This window comes from Pelmatolapia mariae, linkage group LG4 (assembly GCF_036321145.2).
Source record: "Pelmatolapia mariae isolate MD_Pm_ZW linkage group LG4, Pm_UMD_F_2, whole genome shotgun sequence".
Classification (NCBI taxonomy): Eukaryota; Metazoa; Chordata; class Actinopteri; order Cichliformes; family Cichlidae; genus Pelmatolapia; species Pelmatolapia mariae.
The window spans coordinates 34,251,423-34,273,295 of record NC_086230.1 but is presented as its reverse complement, the minus strand read 5'-3'; the positions used below and the strand labels follow the sequence as shown (position 1 = coordinate 34,273,295).

General features: G+C 42.3%; 2 protein-coding genes and 1 long non-coding RNA gene across 5 annotated transcripts in view; 1 reads left to right on the top strand and 2 right to left on the bottom strand.

Moving 5' to 3' along the window:
• taok2a (TAO kinase 2a) overlaps nucleotides 1–10,136 on the bottom strand; it is a 30,807-nt gene extending 20,671 nt beyond the window's left edge. For all 3 annotated transcript variants that reach the window (XM_063472525.1, XM_063472526.1, XM_063472527.1), the window contains exons 1-2: nucleotides 9,658–10,136; nucleotides 1,313–1,453 (exon numbers count right to left, since the gene is read on the bottom strand). In XM_063472525.1, the coding sequence (XP_063328595.1) occupies nucleotides 1,313–1,444 (132 nt within the window). In that variant the 5' untranslated portion in view covers nucleotides 1,445–1,453; nucleotides 9,658–10,136. The remainder of the gene's footprint in view (nucleotides 1–1,312; nucleotides 1,454–9,657) is intronic.
• A 1,638-nt stretch (nucleotides 10,137–11,774) lies between these two features.
• On the bottom strand, nucleotides 11,775–15,639 carry LOC134626582 (heat shock 70 kDa protein 1). Its single transcript, XM_063472528.1, has 3 exons — nucleotides 15,530–15,639; nucleotides 14,602–14,869; nucleotides 11,775–13,923 (listed from the first exon to the last, which is right to left on the bottom strand). The coding sequence occupies exon 3, from the start codon at nucleotides 13,898–13,900 to the stop codon at nucleotides 11,978–11,980; it is 1,923 nt and encodes a 640-aa protein (XP_063328598.1). The 5' UTR covers nucleotides 13,901–13,923; nucleotides 14,602–14,869; nucleotides 15,530–15,639; the 3' UTR covers nucleotides 11,775–11,977.
• Nucleotides 15,640–16,882: 1,243 nt separating this feature from the next.
• On the top strand, nucleotides 16,883–20,545 carry LOC135932911 (uncharacterized). Its single transcript, XR_010573661.1, has 6 exons — nucleotides 16,883–17,014; nucleotides 17,321–17,382; nucleotides 19,113–19,248; nucleotides 19,344–19,423; nucleotides 20,030–20,131; nucleotides 20,244–20,545. It is a non-coding gene; the product is annotated as an uncharacterized LOC135932911 (long non-coding RNA).
• The last annotated feature ends 1,328 nt before the right edge of the window (nucleotides 20,546–21,873 follow it).

The following is a 21,873-nucleotide window of genomic DNA, read 5'->3' as shown; positions in this document are numbered from 1 at the left end:
CTGTTTTTTGTCAGACTTGAAATAGCCGAAATACCTTCACACTACGGAACTTCTATGGCCCTTCCGTTCGACAATCTCTCCGGCATTGGAACCATCATCTGTTTTTTCTTCGGTAACCTTCGCTCACGCTCTCGGTTGATTTTTCTCTAGTCGGCAAACTCATTTCCTCCATTACCCTGCAAAAACAACTACACATGTGCGCCTTGGCACTTGTGCTGTACGTAACAAGTCACGTGACGTGACGCTGCGGCTGTGATTGGTTCGGCTCTGCGCTACTTAATTTGGATTGGCTGTTTTTTTGTTTTTTTTTTAAGAGGACAAGAGAGATGAGGCCTATCGCAATAGTTTAATTTTTCTATCGAGAAAAAGTTATTTCGCAATACATATCGTTATCGTTCTATCGCCCAGCTCTAGTGGAACGGGAACGATGCTTGTAGGTCACACAATCCATGTGTTCACGTTCCAAAGGATCTGATCATTGCTACAATATGACGTTCAAAAGAGCCACTTAACTCGTGCACGTCTTTGTTCTACATGTAAGAAAACATCCTGTCTTGGAGCGCCACAGCAACAGACACAGGTTGCACCAATAGCCCGACTTTTAATACTGAGGTTTCTGCATCAGGACCAAAAGCACATGGTCCTTAGCTAGTCCTATATAAGACCTGAGAGGACAGACGACCTCACACTGACTCTGGTGTACAGACTGGGCTGGGCGATATGGCCTAAAATCCGTATCACGGTATAATTTGAAGCATGTGCGGTAACGATATATATCGCGATATATTCTTTTCTTCTGTGTAATATATTTTCCGCACTATAAGGCACACTTAAAATCCTTTAATTTTCTCACAAATCAACAATCCGCCTAATGTAAGAATTCTGGTTGTGCTTACTGACCTCGAACCAATTTTATGTGGTACACGGCGCACAGAAAAATTTGTGGGTTTTTCCTTATTTGTTTGTATTACTTGAACCCTAAAGTGTTCTCCAATGAGACGACAGTGACCCACAGCTCATTTACTTTACTTTGGTGGGTACTGTAGTTATGAAGGTGTAGAGTCCTAACAAGCTGTGGACTTCAAATCCTGTAAATCCAGGAGCAGACAGGATCGGGCACATGTGACTTTAACTTTCTCTGAGGGATCATTTAACATGTAAATAAAGCCAAATTAACTGGCTTCACCTGATGTCTTTGTTTTAAACTCACAACTGGAGAGAGAGAAGCTGCTCACACTGAACAACATTAAAACCAGAGAGTGAGTTTGTTACTGACACGGTCAAAAGCAGACGGACTTCCGGTTCTACTCACAAAGTACACCGCTCCAAAGCTCCCGTGGCCAATCTCCCGGAGGTCGGTGAACAGCTTCTCCGGGTCATCTTTGCAGAACAGATCAGCCACCTCGGGGTCCTTCAGATTGCCCGCCCGCGCATTCGAGGGCATGGCCAGGGCCTGGAGGATGGAGAGAGTGCTCAGGTCAGTGCTGCAGATTGAAATCAGGGTGAAAACGTGGAGGTCAGAGGTCAAAGCTTTTTCTTGTTAACTGGGGTTCTAGTCATAATCAGATTTTGTCAGATTTTCCCCTGGAGGCAAATAAATCTTTATGATCTGTGGATGTGATGCTTTATGAGTTTAAATCATTCTGACCTCTGAAAACCTGTAAATGTCTGAACAAAGTATCAATGATTCGGATTCAAGTACTGGAAAAACTGGATCAAAGTTTTCCTATATGTTGGCTGCCCCTTTAACTAAGACAGCGGGTGCCTGTGTTGCTTTTGTAGCATATGATTTGCCCTTTTATACTTCAGCTGGGCTGAAAACCATCAAATTAATGTGCTAAACATGCTGGGAAATGCATTCCTGCACTCTTGTAAAGTGACCCACTTCCAGTATTCCCTCACAGAGACTCCATCAGCTTCCCTGATGTTCCCAGTCTGTGCTGCACATTTATAACGCTGCGTATTGCACCAGGAATGCCACGACTGGCTGCTGTTGACGTTACCGTTCACAGTAAACATGGGATCTGCACTTCAGCCGTCTATCTGGGAACCGGCTGACAAGTCGAGGCTTGTGAAGCGTTCCAGGGAAAATCGGGCTGTTTCACCGTGGGAGTGCCAAATACAAACAATGCAGGGAGGGAGAGTGACACGGACCCATGTGGGGGAGACAAAATGGCAGCTGCGTTTTCACAAAGTGCTCTTCACCACGAATGGGCTTCAATGAAGAACTGTTCGGCTCAGATCGCTTTAGTGACGGCAGCAGTGTGACGTGAAAGGCCGACAGCTTCCAAAATAAGAACGCGCACTCGTCCTTCAAATCCACTCACCCAGTCCGAGCAGTCACGTTCAGCCTCGGTCTTCTTGTTTCTACGACGACCGAGCTGCTGAAAAACATCAGAGGAGATGCACTCGTACAAAAACTAACGACGGTGACGATAACCAGCCAGGCGCTTCGGTGCAGACGCTTCAAATGTTTGGCTGTCCAAAATGGATCAGGTGTTCATTTGCTGCACTCTCGATATGAACAGTGCCGTGTTCACCTCCTCCCGCTGATACACAACTTTAGAGCTCCTGCAGACAGGTATGCACAAGCTCCTCCCTCAGCAGGTGAAGGAATTCAAGTATACAACAATGAACAACGCTTCGAGGAATTCCAAGATTTCCTGTTTCAATAAACATAAATGTTAATCATTAACAATAACCTGATACACAGACAGCAACGCGCCCGATACCTGCAGCTCCATCTACTGTGGCGACCCCTCCCACCTGCTCCATGGGAAACAAGAGAGCAGCCGTAAGTCGGCGGTTCTTCCCGCGTGTAACGTTAACACAGCGTTAATTTAACAGGATAAAAACTGAATTTATACAGCACCAAATCCCAACAACTGTCACTCTGTCATACGTGCGCTACCATTATGTTACCATGTACTGTCGTACTGTCAGACGACTATTAAACAGTCCAGTCACTGATGTTTTTGTATTATTCTTTTGTTTTTTAAGTTTTTGTACATTTTTAACCCAGTGGTATTAGAAAGAGTACAGAGTATTATGTATAGTTCTGAGTACCTAGTACTGTAACAACTATACGTAGTGCCTGATAAGTAAAGAGAAACGAGACGGCACACCGAATCCTTTGATTTATACTCCAGACACGATCTTCACATGTATCCACACTTTTCAGTGTCGATAATTAACAATGTGCGCTGCTGCGTCACATGACACGTTTGTTTACGTCTGTTCTTCTTCTTCGTTTCATTTCTCTGAGGTGTGTGAGGCTCCTAAACATCCATTTGCGTTGCCTCGGCCACCGTGGTCGTTCCCTTTGTGTTGCTGGTTTGGAGAGGACGGGTTCCTCTGCCCGAGAGGCGGGGCTCACGCTTGTAGCACGTTTGTAAAGTTTTTTTTACTTTACACATAACTGCCACTTCCCTTAGCCTGCCTGCCTGCCTCAGCCCTGCCTTAACTTTAAGGCGCTGCATCAGTGTGCATTATTAACTGTAACAGAGAAACTCCGCACGCGTGCGTGTCGCCAACAAAGTAGGTCACAGTCATGGTGCTGGAGCTTCAGCAGAGAGGATTGTGATGTTTATCTAATGCACTACCTTCTAACAACAGCTCTGAATATGCGACTCTGATGGGCCTCACATTTAGTCGACAACCAGAAAACAATCTGATGATTAAAGGATGTGATTAATCGTTTCAAATACACATTAATATTTGTATGAAGGTATAACCTTAGTCCTCAAGCTCAGTTTGGACCGATTTCTTCCTTCCCATTTAAATAATTCATAAACAGGTCATAAGGGAAGCCGTTACCATGTCTTAATGCAGACATAATGAAATGCAGATGTTTCAGCTTCTTGGCACAAATTTCTCCATCAAATTTTCCAACTCTACTCAAAGCCTTAAACTATTTATAGCTGCAAGAACTGACAAATTCCAGCTCGAGCGGAAATAAGAAAATGAAAGGAACACCTCAGTGATTGAAATCTACATTCTGCCATGAAAATGGGTCTGAGGGAGGAACAGAATCATGACATACATTTAATGAAATGCCTGGCACGTGTTTTGGCTGCTGTATGTGGAGATCAGAGTGTACGACTTCGCTGTTACGCTCCGACTCAAATCCAACACCGATTTAAAAAAATCCACAAAAATCCAAAGAGAGAGGCCGAATCATCAGAGCGGTGGATGTAATCTGAGGCTGCACACCGAGCCGTGCTTATTGACAAACCAAACGTCCTTCTGTAATGGGGTTAATGTGGCGCTCATCCTCTGAGCGTCAGCTGCAGCCCCGAGAAGAGTCGCCAGCTTAACCAGGCCTGTGAACGCCAGCCGCAGGATCCCCATTTAACAACACGCCCGCTCTGTGCCCGAGGTGGAGACAGATTCCCACCATCCTGCCCCCCTGACCTGAAAGCGCTTCTAAACACAGTGAAGCAATTTACAATTATGTATGGCGTGGCACTCGACAGCCTGCAGCTACAGTCAGAAGAAACACTACCCGTCTGAAAATATGACAGCAGAGAGGGGAAAGCAGCACCCTAATTTGCCTAAAACTTCACCGTGGTATCGAGCTAGAGACCTTTATCGTGTCAGTCACCCTTCACTGCATATCTGAACACCCTTTGAAATTCTAATTTAATGCTTTTAAAGACCTAAACTGAAGACTGAGTTCCTTCAACACTACAACAACTGCACAATGGGTTTAAATCGCCACATAAAATCCAACAGTAATCATTACTGCTCTATTCTCTGCTTTACTGTTCAGCGTTACATAAGAAATCAATCACACGTTTAAAACAACTTAAATATGTAATTTTAGTCTCCGTTTACTGAACAACTGTAAATGTGTAGGAGCAATGTTGGAAGCATTTTTGTAGCATTAGCATTTCAATTTAAAATGAGACAACACTGATATCAGTAACAATATAGTGTTATTTCTCAAGTTTTTCAGGCGAACCCGCCCGATAAACCAGATGCTGGTATTAAAGTATTTAAAAATCCAGTACACTTTGATAAATATTTGGCTGTGATTCTTGTGCATCTATTGGTTGGAAAACTAAGAAACATCAATGGTAATACCATGGTTAAAGGGTGTTCATTACTGCGTGTGCATCATTTTATTCAGAGATTACAGTTTATTGATTCTGGTTAGAGCAGGGCGATATGGCCAAAAATATTTATCATGATATATATTTGAAAATTTGTGATAACGATATAACTGATGATATAATTGATGCGAGACAAAATACAACTCCACAACTTTACTAGCGCAAAAAAAACCCCATCCATTTATTTTCACTTAAACAAGCAGCTGTTTTTTATGTGCATTAAAGTTATATAAACATTTAACAGTGCAAATGCAAATTCCTTGCTGAACGTTTAACCAAAAGGCATTTCCAGTAGAAATGGGCTGACATATCCTGAGCATAACCATGTATAATATCCACTGAAGTTAAAAAGAGGTGCTTTGCAACATTAAACTGCAGTGTGCCAAATAAAAAAGTCAAATACGTATTTTTCGGACCATAAGGTGCACGGGATTATAAGGCACATTAAGCGAAACAAAGCAGTCAGATAAATCAAACTTTATTCAACTCATTCTTCTTGCTTCCTCCACTTCTGTACAATTGATTCATTAATGCTGTATTCTATCACAGCTGCTCTATTCCCATGTTGTTGCAGTATATTAATGACTAACCTCATATTGTGGATGGATTATCTCAGTTGTTCTCCTGACTGAAGTTTGGTCCGTTTACAGCATCCTGCTATGAGATTGCATTTGTCTCTAACCATCAGGAACCTTCACGTTAACTTTTATCGAGTGGAAAAAAGTTAGCGTTCATCCTCCAGCTTCACTGTTTATGTTATGCTAACATAGCTGTGTAGCTAACGATCACGTAGCACATCATTATATACCAGCTAGCCCAACTTCAGTAACCCTACAAACGTCACTGCTGTTTAGTTTTCTGTCTTCATTTATGTTGGAAGTGACAGCAGAGCTGTACGTTTGAATTTTTTCAAAAATCTCTCAGTCAGAACATGCTATATCATGCTTAGGTAACTAGCGAAACTAGCGAGCTAACTTCCGCTAGCTTCCTGCTAACTTCTAACTCCGTTAAATGTAATAAATTCTGTTTTCATGGATACCTGGATGTTAAACTTCATAGTTACACCTGGTAAAGCAGCAACGCTGATCATTTTATTACAGATGAAAGAATTTAGACAGTTTTTAACTCTCAGTGATGCTGCAGTGTTCGTTTGACTTTGGGACCTGAAGCAGACGGAGTTTAGGACCCAGATTACTCCCAGATTTACGAGCACCTTAGTCCGACAAATACGGCGTTAACGACGGCCCGCTTGCATGTTCTACAAAAAAAATGTGCTTTGTTGTGTATCTGACGGACAAACACCAAACCAGTTCCACATCACTGAAGTTGCAGCATTTTTACAAACCAGTTCTGGTTCATCCGTTTCACTCAATGGTCCACTTTCCCCCTTCACATTCTCCGTTACCGCCATGCTTTTTCGGCCATGTGCGCATGAAAACAAAGGCACTGCGCATGCGCGTTTTACCCATATTCCATTTTCTTATCGCTGCCTAACACTGTATTACCGTGAACGGTATAATACGGCCCAGCCCTAATTCTGGTACTCTTTATTTCCTCTTATGTTTGAGGTTTGTCTTTCTGATGGATTTTATCTCACATTACCTCGGATGTCATCAGGAAAGATATTTAGGGCACCTTCCCAAAATTATGAAAATGCAAACACGCTAATTTTTGTTTTGCTTTTCTTCCTTTTGTTTTTCATGATTACCGAGCAGGGTGGCTCCCCCAAAAATAAAGTGATACTAAAGACTTCAGATTAACTGAATGCGCCTTCACAGATCTGCTGCTACGAGGTCACTCCAGTTGTCTGTTTTGTTTTTATTATAGTCACTCTCATTAACCTGCTCTCTCTCCCTCCTGATTTATTAGCTTTTAGTGCTGGTTGGCTGCTGAAGGCAAAGCACGGCGGTCACCAGCTAGCGTCTTGGTCCATCATGGCTTGGTGTCTATCAGCAGCAACTTTAGAGCATGTTTATAAATAAGGCAAGTTCAGGCTGAGCTGAGAGTCAGCAGCGCTGCCGTTTCCAGTTTAGATTTTCAGGACTAGTTTAGGGGAGAAGCTCCCAAATCCTTTGACCCACTGTGTCATTTTCTCTTTTTATCTATTTTAGCTGAGCTCATGTCTCATTTTATTTCTGTACACCCTTTGTGAGTAAATATTTCCATTATTAAAAGCTTGTTGAACAGCAGCAGTGTTGAGGCATCTCATCTGTTGGGTCCATAAATCTTTATTTAAAAACAATTATGCTTTTTAATTTTGTCCATTTCCCCCCTTGTGGTAGTGAAATAGGATAGTACAGAGTTTGATTTCCTAGTATTCTAACAACCCTGAGCATTACTGTATTTTTATTATCACATTTAATTCACATTGTTTTTATGTATTCTTACTGTGCTCACAGACTACTTTAAAATGTAACTGGATGTTTCATCTTTAAGCTGCTCATCAACTGTTCAGCTGAATTACATTTTGAGCCTTCTCATTGGCTCGTCAGTCACCTGTGAAGCACCAAGATAAATAAAAGGTGTTAAATACAATGACTGCGTATGTGACAGGGACATTTGAGAAGCAGCTCTCCACAGTGTGGTTCAAATTAGCATCAGACTTGTTTTTGATGGCGGCTTAAGAAGCCAGACTCAGAACGGACAGGAAGAGAACCAGGCCAATTTCCAAAATAAAAGACCACGTACGGTCTAAATGTTTCTGGTGTGATCTGAAGATGTGCAGCTGAAGGGATAAAACGGTGAAACACCAACACTGCAGACACATACTGTGTGTATTCATGGGGTAACAAGCCCCTCATGTTCTGTGAGGAACAATTCCACTTTTAGAATCCAACAGACTTTAATCACTAACAGCTTTACTTCCTGTTAGTCTGACAAAGACCTAAATTAAAAAAAAGTTTAAAATCCACTTAAAACTGCACTGATTCTGTTATCTGTGTATAATCCACAACAGATCATGTCTCCAGGCCTACTGCCACCTGCTCCAGGTAACAGCCTCATGTGGACCTCAAAGACAAATGTCTCCACAAGTTTGTCTTTTTAAACCTTTCGTATTACTTGAGAACACTTTTCAGACATTTGGGCCCTTTACAATCTTTTTTTAACGCATTTCTGAGGCTATGCAGATGCCCGACAAAGATGATCACAGTAGAAATAACAGCAGCATTCAAATGGGGTCACGTTGACTCTGTTGCGTAAGGTCTTTGTTGTGTTCATGGCTAAGTAAAATTTTATGAAACATCAGACTCGAGCTTTGGGACGCATGCTGCTGCGTGTCGAGTAACAAAGGTCGGTCGCCATTATTGTTTGACTTCTCAGGTTCACGGTTAACTGCAGCCGTCTTTTCTGAGGCGAGAAGACATCTCGTGGTTTCTATTTTTGTCCCTGTTCTGAGGAACAGGACCGCTCCCGCAAGCTTGAACACGCAAGACTAGGAAAGCAAGTTTCCTCAACTTCCTACATGGAAAAACAAACTCACACGAGTTCAGTCAAGTTACATTTTTGTTTGGCAATAAAATCAAGAGAAAGGAAAAAGGGAAGCAGAGCCACAGACTGCTCTTTTTAAACAAAGCGTGACGTGAAATGTTGTGCGTCAGTGGTGCTGAATGACCTCGATCACATGGCTGAATTTTAGCTCGGAGCTGCAAACAGTTTTGCATAATTAAAGCCAAGATGTTGCGAGCGTTGTGCAGTCATGTGGAGGCCAATGGCTCATTTTTAGTCAAACGTAAGAGGTTTGATCCGAGAGAATAGGAGCGTGTGGCCCAAACTTTCCTAAAATGTCCTCAAACTGCACGACCACACGAACATGTAACAGTTACACAAAGTGAAAGCTGAATGCTTTTCCGTGACTTGATGCCAAATCTCCTGAGGCAGGAGGAGGAGAGTTGGGGTCTTTATAACAAACCCAATTTCTCCAATGTTATTTAGGAGGAAATAAGGACACTGGAGATGTGTGGCTCTGATTTTAAGGCTTACATAAGCACTGCATGGAGAGCTGGTCCAAAACGGAAACCTCACATCCATTAAGATAGTTTGATTTGGATACAGAAGCTCCAAAACGGCCTGCACTCCACCCTCACAGATATCTTATCAGCAGCTTTAGTAAGCCGGTTATTGGCTGTTTTGTTCGGCATTTAAACTCAGATCGTTTCTCTAAAAACACTGATATACTTTCAGTTACACGAACGACTGCTTGGAGACTGCTGGGTCAGATTTAGATGACTGCGTGTCCTAGCTTGGATTTGTTAGGTTTGCTCGTAATTATCAATTATCTTACTAAATACACCTGAAAAAAATGCAAAGCAACGCAAAAATGTAGGACAGTAATTTAAAAACAACAACAACTTTAAAAAAATACCTGCAGGTTTACTGCGCCAAACTCCCAACTTTAACATCTCTCTCTTAACGGCTAAAAAAATGATCACAAATACTTTAGCTACGGTGACATTTTTACTATTTTTCTTTACGAATATCTTTAAAAAAGCACTGGCACATTAGGGGCCCTCCACTGAGCCCGTGTGTAACTAACGGTACTCACCGCGGCTTATTGTGGTTCCGCTCTGAACCGAAAAACAACCGATAGCAGCCGAGCTAACAGTGGACCTCAATCCTCATAGCCCGGAATCCCTCTCCGCAAACAGTCACCACCACGTCCGGGACATTTCCACCCAGGTCGCTGCTGATATTTGTGAAGTTAATGCGGGGTTTCCAGATGTCACAGACCGGCTCAGACTCGAAGCTCGCCTTCTTCCTGCGATCTTAGCCGCTGCTAACTGGTTAGCTTAGCTTGGATAGCCTGAGAGCTAACGTTAACCGGAGCCGTCCTGCGGGGTGTGGCTGCTGTTTCTCCCCGCCGCTGCTCCTCCGAGCATACTGTCCAGCTCCACCAACTTTTCTGAAAAACACGCCTAAAAAGCAGCCTGAAAATCCGCGCCCCGTCCCCGGGCCGGGCGTGTTTTCTTCCCCCGTTTTTGTTCTTGCTAAACACAAGATGGCACGGGCTGGCGGGGCGGGACTCAGAGCGGTGACCGGAAACTGCTGTCTTCTACTTCCGACAAGGGTCCCGCTTCACAAATAAAAGGGTATAAATAAATCGACCTACATGATATTAATAATCTAGTACAAACGCTCCAAGGCTTGATTTCATGATTATTTTTACGAGACTGCGGTTAATATCCAGAACTTATAAATTCAGCCGGAGAGGGAGAGCTTTAAAAACTAAAGATTATTCACACGATGAACTACAGCAGGGATTTATGTAGAAATCTCCTGAAGCTAATAAGATACTGTAAAAATATTATAATAATGAGTGTACAGGAAATAATATATATGGTGTACATGTATGATATGTGAAGTGGTGTGCTGATTTTTTCATAGTGATGGACAGCCTGATAGATGAGGTCTGGTCTATGATATTTGCAGATAACACTCAGATCTGTAGTGACAGTCGGGAGAAGGTAGAGGAGAGCTTTAAGAAGTGGAGGTATGCTCTGGAGGGAAGAGGAATAAAAGTCAGTGGAAGCAAAAGGTGTTGTGTGTCATGTGTCACAGGTGTGTGAATGAGAGGTAGACAGGTGGAAAAAAACATGCAAGGTGCAAAGGTGGCGAAGGTAGATTGGTTTAAATACCTGGGGTCAACCATCCACAACAACAGACAGTGCACAAGAGAGGTGAAGAAGAGAGTGCAGCCCGGGTGGAGTGGGTGGAGCCAACTGTCAGGCATGATGAGAAACAGAAGGAGAGCAGCAAGAGTGAAAGAGAAGGTTTTACAGGATAGTGCTCTTCGGTCTGGAGATGGTGGCACTGATAAACAGACAGACAGAGCTGAACATGTTCAGATCTTACAATATGGAAAATATTTTGACCTTTCGTATTTTAGACATGTTAAAGATTGACCCATTTGCAGCCAGCATTTCGGACTCTTGGTTCAGCAAAAGGAACATTCCAGTTGTGCCTAATTAGACTTTTTTATGCATTAAAAAGTAAAAATCATAATATTAGGCATTAAATAGTTACATAAAGCTGCAGTCCTCTGTCATAAATTTCCTCCAATTACTCAGTATTTTCTCATCAACTTTCAATACAGGACATTTACTATCATTGTGGGTTACCAATGTCTTTATTCAGCTAAATTATGTAAGTAATATAAAACGTCTTGATTGATCTGCACTTATTTCTTCATCTTGTGGCAGTTAGTCCTGTGCATACACTTTTTTTTTCAATTTGTTCAAAATTAAAAGAAACCAATTTCACCCTACACTAATGAGAAAATTAGGTGAGTTTGTGTTTACTGGAAAAAGAAAATGAGAGGTGGTGGCAGTATTGATTGTTGTGCATGAATGCTGTAAAGCTGCTCAGTTCTGATAAAAATGTGTCATTCAGGCTCTGAAAGGTGTTAAATAGTGACATCTAGTGGTATTTCTGCATACTGCAGTGCCTGTTTTCATATATGCGGTGCCATGCGTTCTTGATTTATCCTTGTACAAGAGATGGTTTCCTAATCCTCTTTTTACCTAAAGGCCTCAGACAGTTTGCACAAAAAATCAGTATTAATGATCTCTGGTCTAATTGGATGACAAAATTCAGATGGAGAAATGTTTCAAAATGCAGCGATATGTATGGCAACATAGTAAATTGCACAAAGAAAAACATAAATGTATTTAATGACTGTTTTTATTGCAAATTCCAGGATTGCAAGAATATAAAAATCATAAACACAAGTATAGCGGTTCCTTCACTTTTTCATTTACACATTATAAATAACAAAAACTAACATGAGGCCAATAGTTTGAAGTCAAAGAGTCCGATGTGAGTGTGCAACAGTCCCAGTGAGCTCAGAGTCCATCTTCAGGGCCTCTTTAGTCCACCTCCTCAATAGTGGGCCCCTGGGAGCCGGCTCGTGCCTGCTCTCCACAGGTAGCACCAGTAGGCATCCCTCCCTGATACAGCTTGCTGATGATGGGGTTGCACACTTTCTCCAGCTCTTTCTGCTTGTGTTGGTACTCCTCTTTATCAGCCAGCTGGTTGTTCTCCAGCCAGGCGATGGCCTCGTCACATTTCTCCACCACCTTCTTCTTGTCCTCCTCGCTGATTTTGCCCTTCAGGTTGTCGTCCTGCACGCTGCTCTTCATGTTGAAGGCGTAGGACTCCAGGGAGTTCTTGGCACCGATTTTGTCCCTCTGAAGGTCGTCCTCAGCTTTGTATTTCTCTGCGTCCTGCACCATCCTCTCGATCTCTTCTTTGCTCAGTCGGCCCTTATCGTTGGTGATGGTGATCTTGTTCTCTTTGCCGGTGCTCTTGTCCACCGCAGACACGTTCAAAATGCCGTTGGCGTCGACGTCGAAGGTGACCTCGATCTGCGGGACGCCTCGTGGGGCGGGCGGGATCCCCGTCAGCTCAAACTTGCCCAGCAGGTTGTTGTCCTTGGTCATGGCTCTCTCTCCTTCGTAGACCTGGATCAGGACGCCGGGCTGGTTGTCGGAGTAGGTGGTGAAGGTCTGGGTCTGCTTGGTGGGGATGGTGGTGTTGCGTTTGATCAGGGCCGTCATGACCCCTCCGGCCGTCTCGATACCCAGGGACAGAGGCGCCACGTCCAGCAGCAGCAGGTCCTGAACGTTGCCCGAGGTGTCGCCCGAGAGGATGGCGGCCTGGACGGCAGCGCCGTAAGCCACGGCCTCGTCCGGGTTGATGCTCTTGTTCAGCTCCCGGCCGTTGAAGAAGTCCTGCAGCAGCTTCTGGATTTTGGGGATTCGGGTGGAGCCTCCCACCAGGACGACGTCGTGGATCTGTCCCTTGTCCAGTTTGGCGTCCCTCAGGGACTTCTCCACCGGCTCCAAGGTTCCCCTGAACAGGTCGGAGCACAGCTCCTCAAAGCGAGCCCTGGTGATGGAGGTGTAGAAGTCGACACCCTCAAACAGAGAGTCGATCTCGATGCTGGCCTGGGAGCTGGAGGACAGGGTCCTCTTGGCCCTCTCACAAGCTGTGCGCAGCCTCCTCAAGGCTCTCTTGTTCTGGCTGATGTCCTTCTTGTGCTTCCTCTTGAACTCCTCCACAAAGTGGTTCACCATGCGGTTGTCAAAGTCCTCTCCGCCCAGGTGGGTGTCTCCGGCCGTGGACTTCACCTCAAAGATGCCGTCTTCGATGGTCAGGATGGACACGTCGAAGGTGCCCCCACCCAGGTCAAAGATCAGGACGTTCCTCTCTCTGGACTTGCCTTTGTCCAGACCGTAGGCGATGGCGGCCGCCGTGGGCTCGTTGATGATCCTCAGGACGTTGAGGCCCGCGATGACGCCCGCGTCTTTAGTGGCCTGTCGCTGGGAGTCGGTGAAGTACGCCGGGACCGTGATGACAGCGTTGGACACCTTTTGGCCCAGGTAGGCCTCTGCGATCTCCTTCATCTTCACCAGCACCATGGAGGAGATCTCCTCGGGGTAGAAGGCCTTGTCCTCCCCTTTGTACTCCACTCTGATTTTGGGCTTCCCTCCGTCTGAAATCACCTTGAAGGGCCAGTGCTTCATGTCCGCCTGCACCACAGGTTCATCAAACTTTCTTCCAATCAGCCTCTTGGCATCAAACACAGTGTTGCTGGGGTTCAGAGCCACCTGGTTCTTGGCTGCGTCCCCGATGAGCCTCTCGGTGTCTGTGAAGGCCACATAGCTGGGGGTGGTCCTGTTGCCCTGGTCGTTGGCGATGATTTCTACTTTCCCGTGCTGGAAAACCCCCACACAGGAGTAGGTGGTGCCCAGGTCGATGCCGATCGCTACGCCTTTAGCAGCAGACATCTTGATTACTTTGACTTTGTCTCCTAAAGAGGAGGAGAAAACATCAGAGAGGAACATTAGCAAATACTGACAGAGGCAACAACAACTTCTGTTTATGGAGCGCTAAATTAAGTCAAACTATGGGTCCTTAAAATAACAAACTTGTACAATTTGTGCAATATATAATGTTGAGATTTTAAGTTTTAAATATAACTAAATATTTTTTTAAATCTTGCATTAAACACATTGCTGCATTTAAAAATAAATCAGTACAGTCTTCCCTAGTCCAACTGAGTCGTTTAAGTATATATTTATTATTGAATATGGTCTCATGACTCTGCACGATTAATACTGTATTTTCTAGAAGGCAGCCATGATTTTAGGTGCTAGGTACAGATATAAATCCACCTCATATCTAAACCTTAGGTTTTCTTTAAACATTTTTAAATCAAATATTGCAGTAGTTATCTTTTATAACTGACACTTTTCCAACACCGGAACAACACTGAAACACTTAAATAAAAAGTTAAAAAATAAAGCTTATTTCATAAAGATGTAGAGGAATTGTAATTTTTAAGTTTTCGTCCAGCCACTAATGAATGAAGCTTGATTAAATAAGCTTTAAAAGTATCCCTGAACATTACATTTCTTAAGCCTAATATTTAAGAAACTAATTTCGTTGAACAGAACATTATTTCAAATAAACTATAAATGAAACTCACTCTCGCTGACAGATGAAGATCGTTTAAAAGATGAATGAAGCTCTTGTTCTTCTCTTCTGCAGCGTTTGTCTCTTCCAGCTCCTGTCGGTGGTCTGATGTCAGGGTCTCTAACCGGCACCGTGACTTTATACGTTTCTCGCTGACTTCTCGTGAGTTCTCGAGCTTTCCCGTGACTCTCGTCCTATCAGAGTGCTCCGCGGTGAGCTCTGCGTGGTGACGTCACCGGGAGAAGTTTCTACCAGCTTCTCCGAGAATCTCCGAGAATCTCCTAGAAGAAAGTCAGAACGTGGAAAAATAAATCTAAGATTCATTTAAACATAGAACAAATCTGAGTCAGCGGATGTGGGCAGGGGAAAGACCAAATTCTGTAACTCAGAGTCACTAAACATGAAACAAAGCATGGTTTCAGCACCGATGTCGCCATTATTCACCTTTGAATGCGATATTATCACCATCATCGACTAAAATCCGTTTCGTCGCAACGATAATTAACTAGAATTACCTAGAATTAACATAAATCCTTTAAAATTACACATTTTGGAATAAAGTTCGCTTGATAGAAGAAGAAAATCGCTGAAGTATAATTCATCTAAGGCTGTAAAATGTCAGTTTGTGGGTATTTTCACTGTCCTGCTGTGAGTGTGTGCTGACAGTGAGTCTATGAACCCAGCAGGGTTAAAGACACATCTGTACATTTAATATAGTTATACAAATACTATTCAAAGGCATATAATTCAAACGCATATACAATATATGTGAACAACATTAGTACAACAATATTTCATACTTGCCAACCTTGAGACCTCAGAATTAGGGAGACATTCAAAAGGGCTGTAGGGGTGGGGTGCGGGGTGTATACACATACATTTAAATACAAAAAATGAATTTTACAGTGTTTATTTATCGGATAAAATAAGTTAAATGTCACCGTTATTATTGTCCGACCGGAAACAGCGGGAGTGTCCAAATTCAGAGGCTGCGTCCACCTGAGGACCCGGCCTTCGCGGTCTAAGTGGGCCGGGTCCTCCGAAAGCCGGGTAGACCGGAAATGAGCGACTGTGGAATTGGTCGGTCTAGCCTTCAGAATTACGTCACGAGCTCTCTCGGTGGAGTGAAACTGCCGTCTGCTCCTTGCTATCTAAATTATAACAGGACGCTGGCGTAAACTCTCGACCATCTCACACTTCTGTTTAATCAGTTTTCTGTTTGATGTTTATTCAGCTGTGTGAAAACCCTCCCGAGGGATTAATAAAGTTTTATTTAATCTAATCTAATAACTTTAATCACAGCCAAACCGATTTACTCAGGAACAACCCCCCCCCCCAAAAAACACTGAAAAAAGCCAAACAATAACATGTATAAGTTAATTAAGTGAATTATATATAATGTTTAACCTGAGTAGCGAAAGTCCGCAGGGATTTGAAAACGATGTGACGGGAGTTTGCTGTTCTCCCCGGCTCAGATATTTGAAGTTTACATTCTCGCCTGGAAATATGTTAAAAGTTTATTTTGCGACCCAGAAAGAGTAATATTAAAGCTAAGTAGCTGCAGTAGTAGTAGCCATTGTTGGAAACTGGAATTGGCTGAGCCAATCTGGGATATGGTTTTTCAATTTTGTTGTCCGGGTGGAAAATCGGGAGAAATTCGGGAGAATGGTGGCTCCGGGAGATTTTTGGTAGGGGCACTGAAATTCGGGATTCTCCCGGAAAAATCGGGAGGTTTGGCATGTATGCAATATTTTTGACTATTTTAAAGGAAAAGCAGTAAAGATGAAAAGAAAGAAAGAAATAACACATAAAAATGTTTGTGATCATTCTGTGAGGTAAGTGGTGAAAGAAAAAAGTTTGATTACGAGTTAATAAACAGAAATATATAAAATGCAACTTGACAGGTTAAAATCAAAGAACTATTTCACTCTGAGGTGTTATTCTCGTTTCATTCCACTAGATGTCACCAAAGTAAGGTTTAAATCAACAGAGAGCAGGAAATAAGGACTGAGGTCAGAGAGGAATGATCCTGGGGCGTTTTTAGCCCATTTTGGGGGTGCATCAGCACCCCCAAAGATTTCTTACTTTTTTGACAATATTTGGTACAGGATATTGTCATATTTTTTGTGTGTGATACACTACAAAAAATATAGAAAGCATACAATACTTGGTTGAGATGTAATATTTTGACAACAAAAGTATAGATACCCCCCCTCCCAAAATGGTTTGTTCCAGCTCGCCTCTCCCCTACTCTGGCTCTGGTGCCCTTTGTGCCAGAGCGATGGTGGCTGAGACGCAGCGGAGCGGAGGTTGAAGTGCCTGGCTTAAAACAGGACATGTTAGCTGCATTTAACCTTCTGTTACTCTTTATATAGTTAGTTAGGAGTCAGACCCTGTTTCTTTTTAGCTGATAAACATTACACCAGGTAACCTGCAGTGTTTCCCGACGATGTTTGCTACCCTACAATCCGTCCTACTCTGTAGTAAAATCAGCGACATTTGACCGTCCTGTTGCTCCCATTGAAATGTGTACAGCCTATTTAAATCTAAAACTTAAAATTGTCTGTAGCCTAGTGTTGTTGCCACTGTCCTGTTTGAAATGGAATGAGAAAAGCTGCTTATTTTGTCATATGTGCCGATATTAAACCCAAGGTACTTACTAGCTAATTGACTGGATTCCCATTAACCTTATAACTCCGGTTGTGTGTGTGTGTGTGTGTGTTTGTGTACAGAGAGACAGCCAGGTTCATAATGGATATAAGGACGTTTTTTCAAAAAAAGGAGCCACATTCAGGTAAAAGTGTAAGATCAAATGATCCGTCAAAAAAGGATAACGTTGGATCAGTGTTTCAGTATTTATATCTTTTATGTGGTTTGGTTATTTGCCTTTTGGTTGAAAGTACACTGAGAGAGGACTTTTTGTTAGTGATCTTAATAGTATTTTTTTCATATTAATTAAATTTTTTCATCTAATACAATCTATTTGTGTATGATTGTCAGTCCAAAGAGGGAGAGAGGAAAGAGGGGAAAGTACAAGGTCAGGAAGAATCAGGTCAGAAAACAGACAGGGAACAGTGACAGGCACAACAGAAACTGTTAAACTGCTTCAGAGAGTCGACCACCAAACAGTGATAGATTTGCCAACCTCAGGTTAAAATAAAAGAAAAAATCTGCAGCGCCATATTAGTATCTGCAGTAAAGATCTTTTCATACATTGTACCATAGGCACAGTTGCCTCCATTTTTATTATTTTTTAATTAATATTTTGTACATTTGTACATTTCAAGGACTCTTCTATTTTTGGAGTGTATTTTTTATGTATCTGTATTATATTATACAAACACTTTAAAAGTGAATCTCTGTCCAAAAAATGCACTCAGTTTACTTTTTACTCACTGTGAGCATCATTCATTATTCTCCCCAGTAATTAAGGTTAGGATATGTATTTCTTTATTCCAATCCATTCTTCTTTTGCAGCATTTAAATAACCTTTATCAGATTTGATGGTTTTGTTACAAACTTTTCAAAAAAGTCTTTTGCTTTTCTTTCACAAATGTGGGGATTAGATTTTGTTTTTAGAATTGAATATTGATTTATTGATTAGCATTCAAATATCTCAGTGAAAACAGAATATAGATCTACCACAAAGCAAGAAACTACGAGACAAGGCTAATCAAAAGGTATTGGCTGAAGCATATGCTTATTAAATTGTGTTAAACTGTACAAAGCAGTGATGTCATGTTTTGAGACGAGGACCCAGGCACAGAGAGACTTGATGAATTTAAGAATCTTATGATTTAATAAAGAAGTTTGCAGACTTGCACAGAGATGGTAAAATTATGACGACTGATAACGGAGATGAAGACAACAGACGATGAGGACAGGGAGGAACAAGGGTTTAAATGCACCAAGGAGACAGTCAGAGGGAACTCGGGACAACTGGAGACATTTAGGGATGCAGGGACTGACAGAGACGGGGAAGAAGTCTCACTGTGACAAGTAAAGTTTATCTTGCCTGGCTGGGCAGCTCTCCTGGTGCTCAGCACCCCCAAAGCTCTGATCCTAGAATCGCCCCTGACTATATTCATTAACTAATCATTAATTACAGCAATTTTGCACATAATGTGCCATTTTTAACAACTGATTATATTGCTTGGGTGAAATTCTGAAGCACAGAATTCATGGACATTGTCAAATGCTGTGTTTCCTCGCTTGAGATGCTCTGCTAGGCCTTTACAGCAGCCACCTTCAGCAGCCATCACAAAACTGAACAACACTTCACATTTCAAATGAATAGTGACCCATAGCACACTGCAAAAACAACCCAAGAGTTTCTAAACAGAACTGGTTACAAATGCCAGCTAAAGCATTTTTCAGTGTAACAATTAACATGTAATTATGTGAAGTTAAACTGGTAGTCTTCCAAAGCCCAACAGGAGTTTTAAAACAGGGTTTTTTTTTAAAATAAAGCTGCTCTTGTGTTTCTGCATAATTACCTGCTGCTTTCCTTGTGTGTGCCCTCAGATTGCTGGTAAGTGGTATCACATTGGACTTGCCACGAATGCTGAGCGGATTATCGACGTAAAGACAGAATGAAAATGGGCACGTATGTGATTACCCCACTACCCAATGGGAATTTGGATTTATCATACACCAGTGTGTAAGTGTGAGTGGACAGGCAGAGAGAATGGGCATTTACATATAAATAAATCATTTAAAATGAAGATTAATCATGTTTCAATGATGTCTTTTCAGCTATAATGGCACATGTCGGAAAATGGAAAAAGTGGCCAATAAGACCGACGTGCCTGGAAAGTTCAGACACATAAGTCAGAGTGAGTGCACCCACACAGGGAGAAAGATATTAATAGTTTAACCTTTTAGTATTTTCATTATTTCAATTATATTCTTTTGTCAGGCTTTGGGCATTTGAGCGAGTTGCTCATTGTTGAAGTGAAGTATGATGAATACACTCTGACTTACTCCATCAACACCAAGGGGAATGAAACCTATTTTGTTAACAAACTAGACAGTAACGTTCTATTTAGTCACAATTTCACACTCTGACGAATCCTTTTTTAAAAGGATTCGGGCGACCGTGGCTCAGGGGATTGGGAAGCTCATCTGTAACCGGAAGGTTGCCGGGTCGATCCTCCTGCTCTCTCTGTCCTGGTCATTGTGTCCTTGTGCAAGACACTTTACCCTACCGCCTAATGGGGAGGGCCAGATGGCGCGATATGGCAGCCTCACTTCTGTCAGTCTGCCCCAGGGCAGCTGTGGCTACAACTGTAGCTGCCTCCACCAGTGTGTGAATGTGAGAGTGAATGAATAGTGGAATTGTAAAGTGCTTTGGGTGCCTAGAAAAGTGCTATATCAATGCAATCCATTATTATTATTATTATTATTAAAACGTCTAGCTGAAACATCTGATGTTTTCACAGGGCGCAGTGTGGACCTCAGCGCTGATGTGCAGGAGAAGTTCAGGCAGTTCTCCTTGCAGACTGACTTCCTTCCTGAAAATATTTTCATCCTTCCCAAAAGTGGTACTGTTTAAGTAAAATGTTAAAAATATATAAATACAATCAAATACAAGGTCTTACATAAAATTTGTAATGCAGTTGTGCACTGACCACCTTTCCAATGTTCCTTCCTCAGATGAGTGTCCAGCTGCTGAAGACATTAAAATCTGTTATGTAAATGTAGCCGAGAACCAACCTGAGTACTGCTGGGAAAATAAAAAGGCAAACATCAAAAGTGCTGTATTATCTTATTTATTTTGAATGTTGACTTAGATCCATACCACGATTTATGAAATTATAGAACTAAAATAACAAAAATTGTCTGCTTCTTTAAAATTTCTTTTATTACATCAAACCAGTGAAAACTGAAAAAACAAAGACCTGTTAGCATGTTTAGACCAACTTTGAGACAGAGACTGTAAAGTTCTGCAGGCCATTTTAAATCCTGCCTGTGTTCGTGCAAATGATTCACACTGAAAGTATCTTAGTTTAGTATTAAGTGAGCCACAAAGCAGCCTAATAGCTTTAAAAAAATAGTAAAAGTAAATGAAATTGGCAGTTTCAGTGTAATTCAGACTAAAGTCCAGCTGCAGATAAGGAATACCATTAAGTCAACAGTGTGTGAGTGTGTACTTCTCTGGTTAAAGTCCCTGTTTTCTTTCACCGTTTTTTTTGTTTGTTTTTTTTTAGATTTGGAGTCTGTGGTTGTGTCATGGTTGGCTGTGTGGCAGGCAGGCAGGAGTGGTGGACCCAAAATGCAGGACTCTTTGGAGACGAGATTTAAACTGAAAACGCAGCTTTATTGCTGGACAAAACTTCTACATAAAATGAAACTCACAAAAGCAAAACAAACTCTAAACTGAGGTGCTGGAGGACTGGAAATCATGAACACACAGCAAGTTGAAGGCACGACGTGAAAGGGAGCACAGGAAAACACAGGGCTTATATACACAGGGAGTAATCAGGGAATGGGCAACAGGAGGGAGACACAGCTGGGAGAAATTAGGCTAACGAGACAGGGGAGAGGTAAAACTGAACACACTGACATGAGACATGAACTTTCAAAGTAAAACAGGAAACAAGAAACCATCACACACAGGCTCAACACTGAGAGGCAGACAGAAAATAACACATGGAACTCAAACTATACATGAGGCAACAAATCCTTAACACGAATAAACAGAAACATAGAATTCCAATAACAATCAAAGCACAAGAGTATCAAAGGGCAGCCCATAATGCAAAAATAAACCAAAACCTCCGAAACTCAAAATGCTGGGTAGAACCGACCCAGAACCGTGACAGGTTGGGTAGATTTAAGATGAGTCATTGTTTTTCTATCCATGGTAGCTACCACTACTGAGGCTCGGGAAAAATGAAGAGGATAATTAAGAGGAACCATCAGTTCTGTCTCATCTAACTACACAGTATTATAATCATGCACTTATGTCTCTAACTAAGACCAAATGAGACAAAATTCGCAGATGTGAGTCTTTAGATTATCAGTAAGTTCTGGTGATAGTTTGACGCTCAGTGGAGCCATTTTTGGTTTGTGATGAGTGTTTTGTGATGGTCAGCTTCTGTTTTGTGAATTGCTTTTTCTAATTTAGAAGATCATGCAGAAATGTGCGCGCCCTTATCTGAGAGTACATGGAGAGAGTGTCGCAAAGAAAACTCGAGGTGAGAAGGTAAACCTCGGAGCTGGATGGCCTGCGCGTTACCTATGTGCATCTCTCTTTTCAATGACATCAAGTGAACCCAAAATA